The sequence below is a fragment of the Oncorhynchus masou genome, chromosome 3 (genome assembly GCF_036934945.1).
Source record: "Oncorhynchus masou masou isolate Uvic2021 chromosome 3, UVic_Omas_1.1, whole genome shotgun sequence".
In the NCBI taxonomy this organism is placed as follows: domain Eukaryota; kingdom Metazoa; phylum Chordata; class Actinopteri; order Salmoniformes; family Salmonidae; genus Oncorhynchus; species Oncorhynchus masou.
This window is the reverse complement of record NC_088214.1, coordinates 42,623,851-42,642,628: the sequence shown is the minus strand read 5'-3', so window position 1 is coordinate 42,642,628 and position 18,778 is coordinate 42,623,851. Positions and strand designations below refer to the sequence as shown.

At 42.4% G+C, this 18,778-nt stretch overlaps 1 protein-coding gene and 4 non-coding genes across 6 annotated transcripts; all 5 read left to right on the top strand.

The window, feature by feature from the left end:
• Window positions 1–4,802: 4,802 nt before the first annotated feature.
• Window positions 4,803–14,553, top strand: eif4a2 (eukaryotic translation initiation factor 4A2). Of its 2 annotated transcripts, XM_064941393.1 has the most exons (12): window positions 4,803–4,909; window positions 5,806–5,866; window positions 6,008–6,073; window positions 6,200–6,332; window positions 6,523–6,662; window positions 7,070–7,238; window positions 7,374–7,483; window positions 12,491–12,634; window positions 12,977–13,114; window positions 13,240–13,329; window positions 13,624–13,703; window positions 13,807–14,553. In XM_064941393.1, exons 3-12 carry the CDS (start codon window positions 6,068–6,070, stop codon window positions 13,949–13,951), a joined length of 1,155 nt encoding a protein of 384 aa, XP_064797465.1. In that variant the 5' UTR covers window positions 4,803–4,909; window positions 5,806–5,866; window positions 6,008–6,067; the 3' UTR covers window positions 13,952–14,553. The 2 variants fall into 2 exon arrangements, with proteins under 2 accessions (XP_064797465.1, XP_064797456.1); XM_064941384.1 differs by lacking the exon at window positions 6,008–6,073.
• LOC135519091 (small nucleolar RNA SNORD2) lies at window positions 5,610–5,668 on the top strand. The gene has a single exon (XR_010452267.1). It is a non-coding gene; the product is annotated as a small nucleolar RNA SNORD2 (small nucleolar RNA).
• LOC135519079 (small nucleolar RNA SNORD2) lies at window positions 6,029–6,099 on the top strand. Its single transcript, XR_010452264.1, has one exon. It is a non-coding gene; the product is annotated as a small nucleolar RNA SNORD2 (small nucleolar RNA).
• LOC135519096 (small nucleolar RNA SNORD2) lies at window positions 6,390–6,459 on the top strand. The gene has a single exon (XR_010452268.1). It is a non-coding gene; the product is annotated as a small nucleolar RNA SNORD2 (small nucleolar RNA).
• Window positions 6,926–6,996, top strand: LOC135519086 (small nucleolar RNA SNORD2). Its single transcript, XR_010452265.1, has one exon. It is a non-coding gene; the product is annotated as a small nucleolar RNA SNORD2 (small nucleolar RNA).
• Window positions 14,554–18,778: the final 4,225 nt, after the last annotated feature.

Below are 18,778 nucleotides of genomic sequence, written 5' to 3'. Positions count from 1 at the left end.
TCTGTCATCCATGGTTACCTGCAAGGAAACACGTGCCATCATCATTGCTTTGCATTAAAAAGGGCTTCACAGGCAAGGATATTGCTGCCAGTAAGATTGCACCTAAATTAACAATTTATCGGATCATCAAGAACTTCAAGGAGAGCGGTTCAATTGTTGTGAAGAAGGCTTCAGGGTGCCAAAGAAAGTCCAGCAAGGGCCAGGACCGTCTCCTAAAGTTGATTCAGCTGCAGGATCGGGGCACCGCCAGTACAGAGCTTGCTCAGGAATGGTAGCAGGCATTTTCATCTCACTGTGCGTGCAACTTTTGGAGGATGGCCTGGTGTCAAGAAGGGCAGCAAAGAAGCCACTTCTCTCCAGGAAAAAACATCAGAGATAGACTGATATTCTGCAAAAGGTACATGGATTGGACTGCTGAGGACTGGGGTAAAGTAATTTTCTCTGATGAATCCCCTTTCCGATTGTTTGAGGCATCTGGAAAAAAGCTTGTCCGGAGAAGACAAGGTGAGCGCTACCATCAGTCCTGTGTCATGCCAACAGTAAAGCATCCTGAGACCATTCATGTGTGGGGTTGCTTCTCAGCCAAGGGAGTGGGCTCACTCACAATTTTGCCTAAGAACACAGCCATGAATAAAGAATGGTACAACACATCCTCCGAGAGCAACTTCTCCCAACCATCCAGGAACAGTTTGGTGACAAACATTGCCCTTTCCAGCATGATGGAGCACCTTGCCATAAGGCAAAAGTGATAATTAAGTGGCTCGGGGAACAAAACATCAATATTTTGGGTTCATGGCCAGGAAACTCCCCAGACCTTAATCCCATTGAGAATTTGTGGTCAATCCTCAAGAGGTGGGTGGTCAAACATAAATCCACAAATTCTGACAAACTCCAAGCATTGATTATGCAGGAATGGGCTGCCATCAGTCAGGATGTGGCCCAGAAGTTAACTGACAGCATGCCAGGGAGGATTGCAGAGGTCTTGAAAAAGAAGGGACAACACTGCAAATATTGACTCTTTGCATCAAATTCGTGTAATTGTCACTAAAAGCCTTTGACACTTATGAAATGCTTGTAATTATACTTCAGTATCCCATAGTAACATCTGTCAAAAATATCTAAAGACAGCAGACTTTGTGAAAATTAATATTTGTGTCATGAAAATACCTGAAAATCTATGGCAATATCTTAAAATGGTTGTCTAGCAATGATCAACAACCAATTTGACAGATCTTGAAGAGTTTTGAAAATAATAAATGGGCAAATGTTGCACAATCCAGGTGTGGAAAGCTCTTAGAGACTCTACCCAGAAAGACTTACAGCTGTAATCGCTGCCAAAGGTGCTTCTATAAAGTATTGATTTAGGGGTGTGAACACATATGTAAATTTGATATTTCATTTTACAATAAATTTCTAACATTTAAAAAATTGTGTATGTGTAGAATCAATTTAATCCATTTTAAATTCAGTCTGTAACACAACAAAATGTGGAATAAGTCAAGGGGGATGAAAACTAGGCACTGCACATCAATCACTTCAAAGCTCACTACATTAAATGAAACATAATTTAAAAGGCCATTTCATAGAGTGTTACAAACTGCACTAGGCCTATATTTAATAAATTACTTTGAAGAGATGGTGATTGGGTCTAAATAGGAGTTTGTTGTTTGGTAGTCTAAATTCAGTGTAATTGTCTTTAACATTAACTTCTTATGGCGAGGGTTTCCACTAGCGGCACCCCTCGACAACATTCTGCTGAAAAGGCAGCGCGCGAAATTCCAAAATATATTTTTTAATATGTAACTTTCATACATTAACAAGTGCAATGCACCAAATGAAAGATAAACTTCTTGTTTATCTACCCACCGTGTCCCATTTCAAAAAGGCTTTACAGCGATCTACTGATATATCTACTAATAATATGCATATATTAGCAACTGGGACAGAGTAGCAGGCAGTTTACTCTGGGCACGCTTTTCATCCAAACGTGAAAATGCTGCCCCCTATCCCAAACAGGTTAACTGCCATTTCCCCGAAAGTCAGACTCTTCCCACACGCCAAATCATTTTTTTCAGCTCCAGAAGCACCTGTATTCACCAAATTCTGTGTGGTTATCCTTGACGGGAATTGTTGATATGTTGTCCTTTTTTTTCTAGATAACATTTTCTTTGGAAAAATCTTTACTGTTTAATGATAGAAAGATGAAAAAAGTATTTATCCACAATCTGCTCTGGACAAGTCTGGTCCTGGAGTGTCTTAACAGAATAAAACCAAAAATGTATTCGTGCAATATGTAAATATGCACATATTTAATGACATATTGCCTCACTTGCATATTTTTATACAATATTTCAGAACTATTTTAATACAATAAAGTTTTATATTTGTGTCTACATTCAACTGGTAAAATATTAAGTGGGGGGTGAGGGGTTATGAGGGTGTGTTGCCTGGCCTTAAATCAAATCAATCAAAATGTATTTGTCACATGCTCCGTATACAACAGGTGTAGACTTTACCGTCCTCTGTTCTCTGTCCTCCATCCTTTCTCCTCCATGACCCAGAAACCGATAAGTGGTCGAGGAGTGTGTCAATTCGCTAGTAGGCAAACAGAAGTGTCTCCCCCTCCTCGATAACCACCTTTCATGTTTATCCACTACTGCCTAGAGTTTTGAAATCTGCCACACCCCCTTTGAATCAGCTTTTATTTTGTCATAAGATTTTTTTATTTATTAACCTACACACAACAGAAATATAAACTAAACATGTTAAATGTTAGTCCAATGTTTCATCAGCTGAGATCCCAGAAATGTTCCATAAGCACAAAAACCATATTTATCTTACAATTTATATCCCTGTTAGTGAGCATTTCTCCTTTGCCAAGATAATCCATCCACCTGACAGGTGTATCAAGAAGCTGATTAAACAGCATGATCATTACACAGGTGCACTTTGTGCTGGCAACAATAAAAGGCCACTCTAAAATGGGCTCCCGAGTGGCGCAGCGGTCTAAGGCACTGCATCTCAGTGCAAGAGGTGTCACTACAGTCCTTGGTTTTTAATCCAGGCTGTATCACATCTGGCCGTGATTGGGAGTCCCATAGGGCGGCGCACAATTGGCCCAGCGTCGCCCAGGTTTGCCGGGGTAGGCCGTGATTGTAAATAAGAATTTGTTCTTAACTGACTTGCCTAGTTAAATGAAGGTTAAATAAAAATATAAGAATAATAACATTTTAAAAAGTGCAGATTTGTCACGCAACACAATGTCACATTTGTCTCAAGTTTTGAGGGAGCGTGCAATTGTCATGCTGACTCCTCGAATGTCCACCAGAGCTGTTGCCAGAGAATTCAATTTTTTTTTTTACCATAAGCCGCCTTCAGAGATGTTTTAGAGGATTTGGCAGTATGTCCAGCCGGCCTCACAACCGCAGACCATGTGTATGGTGTTGTGTGGGAAAGCGGTTTGCTGATGTTAACATTGTGAACAGACTGCCCTATGGTGGCAGTGGGGATATGGTATGGGCAGGCATAATCTACGGACAACGAACATAATTTGAATGCACAGAGATACCATGACGAGATCCTGAGGCCCATTGTCTTGCCATTCATCCGCCGTCATCACCTTATGTTTCAGCATGATAATGCACAGCCCCCTGGAAGCTGAAAATGTCCCAGTTCTTCCATGGCCTGCATACTCACCAGACACATCACCCATCAAGCAGCCATAGATTAGGTCCTAATTTATTTATTTAAATGAACTGATTTCCATATATAAACTATAACTCAGTAGAATCTTTGAAATTGTTGCATCTAAACACTAGGCAGGGTAGCCACAATGGACAGTAACATCTCATCCTGTGTTCTTGGAATCTAAGAACATGGCAACCATGTTCCGTGTATGTTTGATGGAACGTTGATGGAATATTCTCCTAACCCTCAGAAAATGGTACACATGAATGCTCTTATTAAAACACCCCATAAAACCCATCTAGAACATTTGTTGTATATTCGGAGAACATTTGCCACCATGTTCTGCTAGACATTAAGGGAATGTTCTCCTAAGACCAAAACATATATATATATATTTTCTTAAGTTCTCAGGTTTTTGCTAACATAGATAGAATGTTCACCTAACTACTGGAAAGAATTGACACTCAAACAGGTGAACATTGTGAGCTGGGTTTGCACCTGCAGGTTTTACACAAGTGAAATACTGTATTTAGCTATCAAATGCAAGACTTTGTAGTTGGGGTTTTAGTTGTGAGATTGATAATGACATACATTTCTGGGCGGGAATTCATTGAATTGAATGCTTTACTTTACACAACAACAAAAACATGTATACATTTTTTTTCATGGGCCTGGGCTGGGAAGGCTATAAATCTAGTTAGAAAATAATTCAAAACATTCCAAATGTATGAGTGGTAAAAAAGTGCATGAACTATACATGAGAAATGAGGAACAGAGGAGACTGTGAGGTTAGAAATGATTTCATAAAGTTGATATGTTGTATTGGCAAAGGTGTATGCACCATTTTGAGTAAATTCCCCATAGAATTTAGCATGCCATAAATTTTGACATGATGAGAACGCCGTAGTAACCCAAATGCATGCAACTTGTGCTGCAATATCCTTCCGCTATAAAATATAGTCTACCTATTTTGTTGTTTTCGCGTTGTAGAACGCAGCGTCACAGTATTAACACACAAAACACAAATATTAGTGTACTAAAAATATTGTCTTTGTGTGGAGAATGTCTTGTCTGTCCCGAAAAATGACCAGATTGACTCTTTACATAGCAGTGAAAATAGTCCGGCCATATAAAATCGCTTGTCCTCCCGGCTGTAGATCTCTTCCAGTCGCATGTTGAAGTTTGAACTGATCATGTCTAGCGATTCTCCTGATTACAACAGGTAAAAGCCTTGTTTCCTGGTGTCACCTTAAAATGACATGCATTTTCCATTCATCTTGTAGCTATTCGTAGGAAACTAGCTAGCTAGGTGATTTACAACGTTGGACCCCATTGGCATTAGCTTGCTAGCTAAATGTTAGTTAACGTTAGCTAGCCACGTTAGTGTTCGGTCAAGATGGTAGTTTACGTCCGCCTCATGGTTAGCTGATGCAAAGAACATGCAGGAAAATATACAATTTGATTATCTAGACACAATGTTGACATGCCTACACTCAGTGAATGTGATGCTTACCACTAAAACCAGCTAGACAACGTCATATAGTGTCATCAACGGCCTAGTTCCAACCTAGGTTGACTTAAGTTTCAGCCAGACTAGAGTAATCAATTTATGGCTTTGACTCCAGCTAGTTTGGCTAAATGATCTAGGTAGTTGGCTGACGTTAGCTAGTCCGCTTGCAAACATTGCAACGCACTTACTGAGTTGGCGGCAGGAATAGAAGGGGAGAAACTGTGTTGATCTTATTGAATTTCATAGGCTTATCAGCCCCAACGAAGATTAGTTAGCTAATGTTATGTAACTTGTGCCCTATCGGGATGCTGACACGTGCGAGACAAACCAACCAAATTGGTGACGTTGGGACACCACAGGTCTTACTCCATAAGCAACACTAGCTAAATGTAATTTAGATTCTACTGATGTAGTGTGGGATGATGGCATACCATCTTTCGGGACTGACCCTGGAATTTCAACTCATCACACTTTCATGTTAAACTTTGCTGATGTGGATTTTCCTGTCATTTATTCACCAACCCTCTCCCAATAACCATATTCAGGTTAATATGAATGTTTTTTGGTTGCTCCGTTTGTCTGACTCTGCCCCTTATTTTCACCTATAGCTCAAGAGATCGTGAGCATGACGCAGGGCCAGAGGGGATGGAGCCTGATGGTGTCATCGAGGTACGTTTTCAACTCACTCCTTACTGAATCCAAATTACTTTGGTTAAAATAAATGCTGGATCTCAGATTATTGGTGTAATCTGTCCATGACTGCTTTGGTCTGAAAGTTTACCCGACTCCTTGCACACCACTTGATTTCAGTTCCCTTCTGTAACAAGGGTTGAGTGAAATGATGGCATTTCATCTTTCGGGACAGACCTGATGATGGTGACTACTTTTTATACTGATCACTCAACCTCCAGCATAGACCTGCAGTTGACTCCCTGTAATCAACTACTTTTGTCGTCTTTATAATTTGTACACTTTAAACTAAATACTAATGTCATTGTGCAGAGCAACTGGAATGAGATTACAGACAACTTTGATGACATGGCCCTGAAGGAGACACTCCTTAGGGGTATTTATGCGTATGGTTTTGAGAAGCCATCAGCCATTCAACAGAGGGCAATCATTCCTTGTATCAAAGGTATGTAAATCAATGGTTTGTTTATACCAATAAATTAAAGTTAAACATCCTCTTATTCATTGAAATGATGGCATACCATCATTCAGGACTGCAGTGGAGAACTTATATTTAGTCTTACCGATCACTCAAGTGAATTTGGACTTAATTTGCATTCTGATCATGAAACCCCTTTGCTCCCACCCCCACCCAGGCTACGATGTCATTGCCCAAGCCCAGTCAGGCACTGGCAAGACTGCCACGTTTGCCATCTCTATTTTGCAGCAGCTGGACATGGAGCAGAAAGAGACCCAGGCCTTGGTACTGGCCCCCACCAGGGAGCTGGCTCAGCAGGTATGCTGTACCTGAGGTCAGGATAAACTTAAGTGTGTATCAGACCAAGGCGGCATATTAAGTCTCAAACAAAAAGGTATTTATATTTTCCCCACTTCCTCCCTTCATGCAAAATCAACAAATTGGACTGAAGGAGGTGATGGATCTCTTAGGATCGGTGTAGTCTCTGTCCATGGCTGCATTGCTCTGAAAGTTGACCTGACTCCTTGCACACCACTTGTTATGGGGGGGGGGGGGTTCAGTTCCCTTCTGTAACGAGGGTTGAGTGAAATGATGGCATTTCATTTTTTGGTACAGACCTGATGATGGTGAATGCTTTTTAGACTGATCACTCGAGAAACCCTCAAGTCAATATAATGCATTGATATCGAGTGTATATCACCATTAAACATTTTGACTCGTTTCAGATCCAGAAGGTGATTCTGGCTCTGGGAGACTACATGGGGGCTGCCTGCCACGCCTGCATTGGGGGCACCAACGTCCGCAACGAGATGCAGAAGCTGACGGCCGAGGCCCCCCACATAGTGGTTGGGACTCCAGGCCGGGTGTTTGACATGCTTAACAGGAGATACCTGTGTAAGTACTCATCAGTGTAAGTATCTGCCATCTGACCAACTCATTTCTCTCGTCCATTGGTAATCTTTAGAGGCCTTCCTAGCTTGTTGATAACAATGCATGTGCTAAATTGCAGTCTTGTCTACTATATTATAGCTCCAAAATGCATCAAGATGTTTGTCCTGGACGAAGCTGATGAGATGCTGAGTCGTGGTTTTAAGGATCAGATCTATGAGATCTTTCAGAAACTGAGCACAAACATTCAAGTAGGTCTCTTATCTTTATATACACACGGAACATGTATACATACACACATATGTAAAGTGTTGGTTTCGTGAGCTGAAATGAAAATATCCCAGAAAATGACCATACTAAAAGCTTATGTTTCAAATGTGGTGCACAAATTTGTTTACATCCCTGTTAGTGAGCATTTCTCCTTTGCCAAGCTGATCAATCCACCCGACAGGTGCTGTATATCAAGAAGCTGATTAACAGGGATGCAAACCAGTCACCTTTCAGCGAAATGTATCGGTTTGAATCCAAAACAGGTAACCTACGTGGTCTGTGTAGATCAGATGAAAAAAGGCTCAGCCAATTGTTCACGTAACCGAATCCAGCACGTGACTGAAGAGACAACAAACTTGCTAGTTACAGCATCAGCGAGCGCTCTGGAAAGACAGCGGCGAGTGGAAAGGCAGTTTGCCAGTTAGATAAGCGCGTCCCCTGAATGATAACGAAGAGGTAGGTGAGAAGCCTGACCACGGGGGGGAGGGAAGGTGATGAAGCGTACTTCATGAGCTGTAACTGAATACACTGGCGTTATTTGTAAAGTTTGAGGTGAGGGAGCAATTGTGGTGGAACAAGAATTGTTAGCATTAAGTATCTTGCTGGCTGGATTGAATTCTCCATTAGCTAGCCAGAGAAATGTTGAGCAAATTAGCTGATCAAATTTAGTTTATGATGTGACAATTAGCTGGCTAAAGTCAGACTGCTTGCTAACGTTAGTAACAAACAATTCGCTATAGTATTAAGTGGTATATGACTCTTTGACATTCCTCAAGTTAGTTGCTTACTGGACCCTGGCAATCTGTGAAATGTTAGTTTATCTATGAACTTGTGTTTTCCTTCTACGGTATGTGGTTAATCTTCAGGATGAAGAATTGGGTCAAAAATGAGGCGGTAGTTGTCAAGACAAGTGGATTCAGGGATCAAGTGTAGCTGGAGCTGGGCCTGGCTTAAGCTGGATGCCACTATAGAGGTGAAGGGAACACCACACACTTCCCCCTCTTTCTCGCTTGTTCACTTTTTCAATACAGTGGATAAAAAGGGCTGTGCCAACAAAGGGGCTCTTGCTGGCACATTGTAGAACCCATGTACACTTTGCCTGTGGAAAATGTAATAACGTGTAGTTTAGCCCAGAGATATTGCTTTTGTTGTGTTGAACTTGACAGTAACACGTTCGAGGGAAGGGGGATTATTATGTTTTCATTCAGTGAACGTTATTTTTGCACACATGTAGCCTTGTGCACTTGATTGACTTTTTTCTGTAGTTGTCGCTATAAAAGAGCAAAAATACAATGTGTATTTCATTCTCTTTCTGACTGTCTCAGATGATACCGCAGGTGAATGAATTTCTACTCGAACTGTCTCAGGGAAGCTCATCTGCATGGTCGTCCTCAGTAGGGTCTTGACCTGAATGCAGTTTGGTGTCGTAACTGACTTCAAAGTTGTTTGAAGTTAACGTTGTGACGCGTGGCCCATGGTGGCGGTAGGGTTATGGTATGGGCAGGAATAAGCTATGAACACAGCGTTTTATCAAAGGCAATTTGAATGCAGAGACAGTGACGAGATCCTGAGGCCCATTGTCGTGCCATTTAATCCGCTGCCATAACCTCATGTTAAAGCATAATGCATGGCCCCATGCTTGAAGGATCTGTACACAATTCCTGGAAGCTGAACATTTCCCAGTTCCATGGCCTGCATACTAACCAGACATGTCACCCATCGATAATATTAGGGATGCTCTGGATCAATGTTATCCAGCAACTGCAAAACCTGGACCCGTACAAATCAGCTGGGCTTGACAATCTGGACCCTCTATTTCTCAAGCTATCCGCTGCCATTGTCGCAACCCCTGTTACCAGCCTGTTCAACCTCTCTATCATATCGTCTGAGATCCCCCAAGGATTGGAAAGCTGCCGCACTCATCCCCCCTTCAAAGAGGGAGACACCCTGGACCCAAACTGTTACAGACCTATATCCATCCTGCCCTGCCTATCTAAGGTCTTTGAAAGCCAAGTCAACAAACAGGTCACTGAACATCTCGAATCCCACCGTACCTTCTCCGCTGTGCAATCTGGTTTCCGAGCCGGTCACGGATACACCTCAGCCACGCTCAAGGTACTAAACGATATCATAACCACCATCGATAAAAGACAGTACTGTGCAGCGGTCTTCATCGACCTGGCCAAGGCTTTCGACTCTGTCAATCACCATATTCTTATCGGCAGACTCAATAACCTCGGTTTTTCCAATGACTGCCTTGCCTGGTTCACCAACTACTTTGCAGACAGAGTTCAGTGTGTCAAATCGGAGGGCATGTTGTCCGGTCCTCTGGCAGTCTCTATGGGGGTGCCACAGGGTTCAATTTTCGGTCCGACTCTTTTCTCTGGATATATCAATGATGTTGCTCTTGCTGCGGGCGATTCCCTGATCCACCTCTACGCAGACGGCACCATTCTGTATACTTCTGGCCCTTCCTTGGACACTGCTATCTAACCTCCAAACGAGCTTCAATGCCATACAACACTCCTTCCGTGGCCTCCAACTGCTCTGAAACGCTAGTAAAACAAAATGCATGCTTTTCAACCGTTCGCTGCCTGCACCCGCACGCCCGACTAGCATCACCACCCTGGATGGTTCCGACCTAGAATGTGTGGACATCTATGTACCTAGGTGTCTGGCAAGACTGTAAACTCTCCTTCCAGACTCATCTCAAACATCTCCAATCTAAAATCAAATCTAGTCTGCTTTTTATTCCATAAGAAAGCCTCCTTCACTCACGCCGCCAAGCTTACCCTAGTAAAACTGACTATCCTACCGATCCTCGAATTCGGCGACGTCATCTACAAAATAGCTTCAAATTCTCTACTCAGCAAACTGGATGCAGTTTCACAGTGCCATCCGTTTTGTTACTAAAGCACCTTATACCACCCACCGCTGCGACCTGTATGCTCTCTTCGGCTGGCCCTCGCTGCATATTCTTCGCCAGACCCACTGGCTCCAGGTCATCTACAAGTCCATGCTAGGTAAAGCTCCGCCTTATCACTGGTCACGACGGCAACACCCACCCGTAGCACGCGCTCCAGCAGGTGTATCTCACTGATCATCCTTAAAGCCAACACCTCATTTGGCCGCCTTTCCTTCCAGTTCTCTGCTGCCTGTGACTGGAATGAATTGCAAAAATCGCTGAAGTTGCAGACCTTTATTTCCCTCACCAACTTCAAACATCAGCTAACCGATCGCTGCAGCTGTACATAGTCTATTGGTAAATAGCCCACCCAATTAACCTACCTCATCCCCATACTGTTTATTTATTTACTTTTCTGCTCTTTTGCACACCAGTGTCTCTACTTGTACATGACCATCTGATCATTTATCATTCCAGTGTTAATCTGCAATATTGTAATTTTTCGCCTACCTCTTGCCTTTTGCACACAATGTATATAGACTCTTTTCTACAGTGTTATTGACTTGTTTATTGTTAACTCCATGTGTAACTCTGTCTGTTCACACTGCTATGCTTTATCTTGGCCAGGTCGCAGTTGTAAATGAGAACTTGTTCTCAACTAGCCTACCTGGTTAAATAAAGGTGAAATAACAAACTTCCCACAGCCATTTTTAAGAGGCGTGGAAAACATTCCACAGGCGACAATCACCAGCCTGATCAACTCTATGCGAAGATGTGTTGCGCTGGTCGAGGCAAATGGTGGTTACACCAGGTACTGACTGGTTTTCTGATCCACCCCTAACTTTCATAAATGCTGGGTTTTAACAATTTCTTTTTGTACTTTTTTTTTTTTGTGTATTTTGCATGAGGCAAATTGTGGTCACCAGATACGGACTTTAAAAAAAAATAAATCCTCGCCCTTAACTTGGTATCTGTGACCAACAGATGCGTATCAGTATTGTGAAGTCCATAGATGGACTTATTTCAGTTGACTGATTTCCTTATGAACAAAACGCAACAATGTTAGTTCATAAGGAAATTGATCAATTTCATTAGGCAGTAATCTATGAATTTCACATCTGGGCAGGGGCGCAGCCATAGGCCCACCCGCGTATTAGCCTTGCCCAGTCTCTTAGTAGCCAGGCCCAGTCAATCAGAATTAGTTTTCCTCAAGGGCTCGTATTACAGACAGTCCTCGTTTCATCAGTTGTCCGGGTGGCTGGTCTCGGGACAATCCCGCAGGTGACTAAGCTGGATGTGGAGGACCTGGGCTGGCGCGGTTACGCGTGACCTGCGGTTGTGAGGCCGTTTTGGCTGCACTACCAAATTCTCAAACTGTTCGAGGTGGCTTATGGTAGATTAACAACATTAAAATCTCAGACAACAGCTCTGGTGAACATTCCTGCAATTTGCATGCCAATTACACACTCCCTCAACCTGAGACATTTGTGGCATTGTGTCAACTACACAAGTTATTGTCCCCAGCACAAGGTGCATCTGTAGTGATCATGCTGTTTTAATCAGCTTCTTGAAGTGCTACATGTGTCAGTGCTACATGATTATCTTGGCAAATAAGAAATGCTGACTGAAAGGGATGTAACAATTTTATACACTTTTTGGACATTTTCTGGGGTCTTCAGCTCAAACATGGGACCAACACTTTACACGTTTAACATATTTTTGTACAGTAACTCAGTAAAATGTTGTGCAAGTATACACAGCTGTTTTGCATTTGCTGAAGAGCATAGAAGCTGAACCTGTGACCTTATATTCGCACGGCAATCATATGGGATTGTTTTCCCTAGTCACTTTATGTGTAAGTGGGGTGACTGGTTAGCCTGGTTTCTGCCACAATGCCAGCAGAGTATTGCGTGGAAGGAGAGCACTACGCACTGTGCTGGAAATGCGTCGTGGTCTAACCTCGTTCTTAATATCCGTTAACGTCTGTCTCGGCCCAGTGTGACAATGAATCGTCCACTTTGGATGCCGAAGTGAATGTCTCCAGTTCACCTTGTTACAAGTGTTTTCTCCGGTGTCTCCACAGGTGGTCCTCCTCTCTGCTACCATGCCTGCGGATGTCCTGGAGGTGACCAAGAAGTTCATGCGAGAGCCCATTCGCATCCTGGTGAAGAAGGAGGAGCTTACCCTGGAGGGTATCAAGCAGTTCTACATCAATGTAGAGCGCGAGGTGGGTTGTGCTCACCAATGCCATGGCTCTACATTTATTCAGTTGCAAATATTGAGTTCCTGTAGTCCAACCAAGTATATAGCATTTCCCTTCTTTTAAAGCACCCCGCTAAAATTGTTGGGGGTGAAGCCTCTGGGCTTGACCCTTGCGGACATGTGAGCATCGGTACACCATAGGAAGAGAAGTGAAGGCAGCGTCGCCAATGAGACTAGGGCGAGCCGTTTACTGTCTTGTGTCTCAAGGTTCTGTGCTACAATCTAATGATCCATTTAGAAATAATTTGTCATAAGGCTAGCCTGGCCCGCTCAGTAAAATGACCTGTACCCTTCCTGTTTCTTCCAGGAGTGGAAGTTGGACACGCTATGTGACCTGTACGAGACTCTGACAATCACTCAGGCAGTCATCTTCCTCAACACCAGGAGGAAGGTTGACTGGCTGACGGAGAAGATGCACGCAAGGGACTTCACTGTCTCTGCTCTTGTAAGATCACCAGACATATTGCTATGAGAATTATAATGCAGCTCAAAATGCCGTCATGTTGGACAGTTGTATTGTAAAGTTCAGGTTGAATGAACATGTTTTAAATGTGTTTTTTTTTTTTTTAGCATGGAGACATGGATCAGAAGGAAAGGGATGTGATCATGAGGGAGTTCCGGTCTGGCTCCAGCAGAGTGCTCATCACTACTGACTTACTGGTGAGGCTAGAATATCACTCTGCTCTGTCATTAGTGATGATTTTTAACATTGGTACATGTTGCGTTATCCCAAAATGCAACCCCAAAGGTTTTATCCTCTGCGATGGCCCTGTTATGGCTTTGAGCTAATACCTTTTGGGAGATAAAAGGTCTGTTCTCCACCACGGGTTTCTCTCGCTGTAGGAATCTGTTACTTAATGTCAGACTACATTTTAAAATCAAATGTTCTTTTGATATTCATGTCGGTGCCTCAACTTTGCTTCTTTCTAACTAGTGTTTGTGTTGCTATTCCAGGCTCGTGGAATTGATGTGCAGCAGGTTTCCCTTGTCATAAACTATGACCTTCCTACAAACCGAGAGAATTATATTCACCGGTATGTAGTCTGAAGTTGATGCCGTGTGGTATGACTGAGTCTTTAATGTATTTGCGAAGTTTGCTCCTGGACCTGACATTGTGTTCCCCATTCATTTCTACAGAATTGGTCGCGGTGGCCGTTTTGGCCGAAAAGGCGTGGCTATTAACTTTGTGACCGAAGAGGACAAGCGTATCCTTCGGGATATCGAGACGTTTTACAATACGACAGTTGATGAGATGCCTTTGAATGTGGCTGACCTGATTTGAACCAGTGATTTGAGAAATTTAATTTTTAGCGCGGTGCTAGCGGTCGTACACTTGCATTGTGCTTACGTTATTGTTCGAGGTAAACTTCTCTCAATGCTATGCCTGAATCAGACTTCGGATATTTTGTAGGATAAGGCGACATCGATGGTCTCTGGTGGACAGTTGTAGATTCAAACCTTTTTAAAGAGTTTGTTGGTCAGAGCTACGAAAGCCTTGGCGACAGGTAATATTATGGTTGTCATCAGTTTATTTCGGTGTTCAACAAAGGTTTGTGTAGTAGATGTGCTTGACCGTTTAGTGATCTTCTTGTGGACAAAACGGTATAAGTGCTGTATTAATAAGTCTGCCAATTATGTTACGCTAACAAATGTTCTGTGTAATTGCAATTCTGCACTATTTGTTAGATTTAACCCTCCTATTTTATGCAATGTGTCAATTTAAGTGTACTCTATTTTATCACTTTGTCCAAGTCCTTGGTTTTACCATATTTTGCTCACATGCAGTTTACCTCTTTGTTTTTCCAGAACACAACGTTTAGAGCGTGTAGCTATTTTCCCTTAAACTAATGAATGTATTAATAAAACCGAACTTGCTGTACTAAATGATAGCATGCATTGTAATTTATGACATTTTTAAATAGTTGGCGAATGACCTTTTCTAACCTCTCCCTGGGGACCTCAAGCAGTTTCATGCATTTATCTATACCGGAGCTACTTGCGCACCTTTTTTTTTTATCTTGTCAACTGATATCAGCCCTTGTTTAGATCTAATCAAGTGTTCTATTTCAGGGCTACAATCAGGGAGGGAGGCTTGAGTTTTGTGGTGGTGCATTTTCTGACACGTGGTTGAGGGTTCGAGACCTGCTCCCTGCTTGTTTCATTACATTGGTGTCAAGTGATCGGACCTTGCATCCACGACAGTGAGCGCCTATAATACCCTGACTACATCTGCAAAAATAAATGTAGAAATCTGTTATTGCACCCACACTGCTCGCGGGTGTCAACAAGCGTCTGCGTTGTCAAGGGCTAAAAAAAGAAGTCCTTTCTATTTTTGGCGCAGATTGCGCTGCAAGTCCTTCCTCTCCCATCTCCTCGGTTTAAAGAAGCAGATACCCACGTGCCAGCTCCTCTGGTTATACCCACGTGCCAGCTCCTCTGGTTATACCCACGTGGGTGATTGAGAGACGAGCTGTGTTGCCGGTCGTCGTGGTGATGCTATGAAAGTTTAGATAAACCACAACCATGGTTTAGTTCTCTCTAACTCGCCTCAAAACAGTGGAACTGGTGTTTCATTGTTCCCCTCTGAACAGGGACTAATTTAGACCTGGGACACCAGGTGGGTGCAATTAATTCAGGTAGAACAGAACAGCAGGCTCTGGACCTCGTATTGTAAGCGTTTTGAAGACCCCTGGTGTAGTTGATACGTTATCTTGTCCAATGAGAACATGACTTCTTAGGGTGTTTTCACACTTGGTCCCGTTCAGAAAGTTTGAACTGTTTGCTTACATTTTTTTGTACAGTGTGAACATGCCAAATGACGTCAGACTCAAAAGAGCTCCTGAAACAAACCAAACTGGGACCATGCGGTGGTCTGAGATCGGTTCTCTTAAATCCTGGGGCAATGTGAACACAAAGCTCCCCAGGTTTGCTTGTCATGATTCCCACACCACACACTAGACTAATGCAACACCGTTTCCCCTGACAACCTCTCGCATTGGTGCCACAAAAGAAGATTTTGACGGTTGTGCTGTTTGTTTTTTGGATATTGATTAGCGATTGTCAAGGACACAGGTTTTTAGCTTATACATTGCAAACAAAGAATCTGAACTAAGAGCTTCTGAAGCTGTTGCTTGAGTGTGGGAAGATGACATATTTGGTGACATCAACATACAAAATCTATTCTCTCTCTTAAATGCGCAGTAGCCTAACTTGGGTGTACAATATAATTACGGTGTTATTTGATATGTAGTTTATTACTATTTATTCAGTTAGCAATAAAATGCACATGTAATCAGAAGATACTATTAACAATTCATGTCCCATATTTCAATTTAATAGCAATCTATTAGCTTCCAAAATGTATCTAGCTGTCCGATTAACACATTCTGATTGAATGTGTAGTCTTGCACTTTGTAAAAACCCAGAGTGCATTTTGGGAAAAGATCTTGATTCCTTTCTAAAGGATTCGGTCCACAAAATGGGTGAAGTGAACAGGCAAAAGAGTTGCCGACTCATTCAAAAGCAAGGGCAGTGTGAATACAAAAGAGAACTGAGTTATTTTGGTTCTTTTTGACCCCACTTTAAAGAGGACTGAGATCGGTTATTTTAAAGAGGACTATATGTAAAAACACCCTTAGGTTCATGTCAGTTCAGCATCTTTTGCTGTGCCATACAGAACGGAGGCCTTTCTCAGCTCAATATTGCCACCTAGTGGATCAAAGCCAGCATATATTGTGGAGAAGCTTTGTGTCCTATTTCACCAATCAAGAACAACCAGTAGATGTCTATGCTCACTGAGTATTAGGATATTGTTGCAGAAGGCTGCTAGTGGAGTTTCCAGCTAATGATTTCCAAAATTGTATCTTGGTGGACAAATGGTTTCTCTTTATGATTAGACTAAGCGATTGGTCAATGGATAACTATTGAGTACTTGTAGACCTACAGGTGCCATGCTTTAGTAAACATTGCATATGGGAGCATAGACACATCTGTATGTCACAACACAAAGGGCCTACATGGACTGTTTACTCAGAGATTATTGATATACTCAGACTGGTCTCAAATCTGGGACATACTTGAATTCAGGACAGTCGAGTTAGTATGTTTTGATATGGTGATATGAGACTGAAGGTTAATTAAGGCAAAAACAAGAGGGTGGTTGATCGGGCATGTAACATGAACATCTAGCGATCCAAAAGTAGCATGTTCGAATGTCATCACTGACAATTTGAGCTATTTAGCAACTTTGAAACTACTTGGCATGTTAGCTAACCTTAATCCTTTTAGCTGAAATTTAACCTAAATCCTAACCTTAACCCCTTGTCTAGCTGACATTCGCCACAACTAATTGGAATTCGTAACATGCACGTCTTGCAAATTAGTAACATATTGTACAAATTACAATTCATATCATATGAAATAGATGATGGACATCGACAAACTAACACATATCATACAAATCAATTATCCATCTCTTTGTGCATGTGTATAGGTCTGAGGCAGGCAGGTTAGTTATAATTATAGTCTGCCTCAGGGGCACTGAGCAGCTCAGTGAATGCGTAATTGGCTATGATATGTGCATTTATTTTTAGCACATTAACTCTGTTCTTTGACTCCCACGTTCACAGAAGTCAATGCAATTATGCTGGCAGGGTCGCTTCGGGAGGGAGGAGAAAAATCTATTAACTCATATTGGATATTTAGATGACTTCAGAGTGTCTGATCCTGCTTGGCCCGGTTTTCCTTGCAGAGAAGCCAGTCTTCTGGAGGACTGGAAAGAAACATGGAAATACAATGTTGATTATTGTAAAGCTACAATCTTAAAGCGACAACCAACTAAAAGGATTATGTTTGGGTAGTTTTGTCATTCTGAACAGGACGTTACAATAGCAACCCAAGGGCAAGATGAATGTTAAAGCTAAATGTCCAGTATAGTGGCTATGAATCGTTGGAGTTAGGTTGTTGGAGCCTGTTTTGTGCTCCTCTTTGAACCATTTGAGTGAATTATTTTCTATGGCGTTGCCTTGGAAACAGGCCCAATGTTTGGAGAGCGGCTAATCTCAAAGATATCCCTACGCACCTCTTTCAGCACGAGTGGTGGGCCATCAGGCATAGAAAACACACAAAAGGAAAACGGCTCAAGAGAAAATGGGTGCGAGGGATATACACTATATAAAAGTATGTGGACACCCCTTCAAATTGGTGGATTTGGCTATTTCAGCCACAGTCATTTCTGACAGGTGTATAAAATCAAGCACGCGGACATGCAATCTTTTTAGACAAACATTGGCAGTAGAATAGCCCGTACTGAAGAGCTCTGACTTTCAATGTGCCACCTTTGCAACAAGTCAGTTTCTCAAATGTCCGCCCTGCTAGAACGGCCCTGTCAACTTTAAGTGCTGTGATTGTGAATTGAAATCATCTTGGAGCAACAACGGCTCAGCCCCGACGTGGTAAGTCACATAAGCTCACAGAACCGGACCGCCAAGTGCTGTGCGGTGTGTAAAAATCGCCTGTCCTCAGTTGCAACACTCACTACAGAGTTCCAAACGGCCTCTGGAAGCAACGTCAGCACAAGTACAATTTTTTACGCACTCGGAGGTCCCGTTCTGTGAGGGGCAGCTCTAGCAGGGCAGAAAGGACAAACTGACTTGTTGGAAAGGCGGAATCCTATGACTGTGCCACTTTGGAAGTCACTGAGCTCTTCAGTAAGGCCACTCTCCTGCCAATGTTTGTTCCTGGAGATTGCATGGCTGTGTGATTGATTTTTCTACACAACGGCTGTGGCTGAAATAGACGAATCCACTAATTTGAAGGGGTGTGCAAATACTTTTGTAAATATAGTGTACATAAGGGTTACATTTATTTTATTATTTTTGTACAATTCAACCACTTATCTTACTCAAGCCACATATCAGAAATGCACTCACTCAAAACGATTGTAGATTGTTATTGTGGAGACTGAAAAGCCCAGTTTTAATGTCTTATATCAACAGAAATAGAGCTCCAGTTTTTAGGCTACTGTCACTGAGGACCTGAAATTGTCCCGTCACACAACAGCTCCTCTTCAACCTCAGCAGGCTGAAGAAATTTGGCTTGGCCCCTAAGA

Excerpts from the sequence above, each read along its gene's own strand:
- eif4a2 (XM_064941384.1), top strand. The coding sequence starts at position 4,860 with ATGTTGAAGTTTGAACTGATCATGTCTAGCGATTCTCCTGATTACAAC. Across the intron at positions 5,867-6,199 it reads AGCCTGATGGTGTCATCGAG|AGCAACTGGAATGAGATTAC; the intron begins GTACGTTTTCAA and ends GTCATTGTGCAG. Across the intron at positions 13,704-13,806 it reads CGAGAGAATTATATTCACCG|AATTGGTCGCGGTGGCCGTT; the intron begins GTATGTAGTCTG and ends TCATTTCTACAG.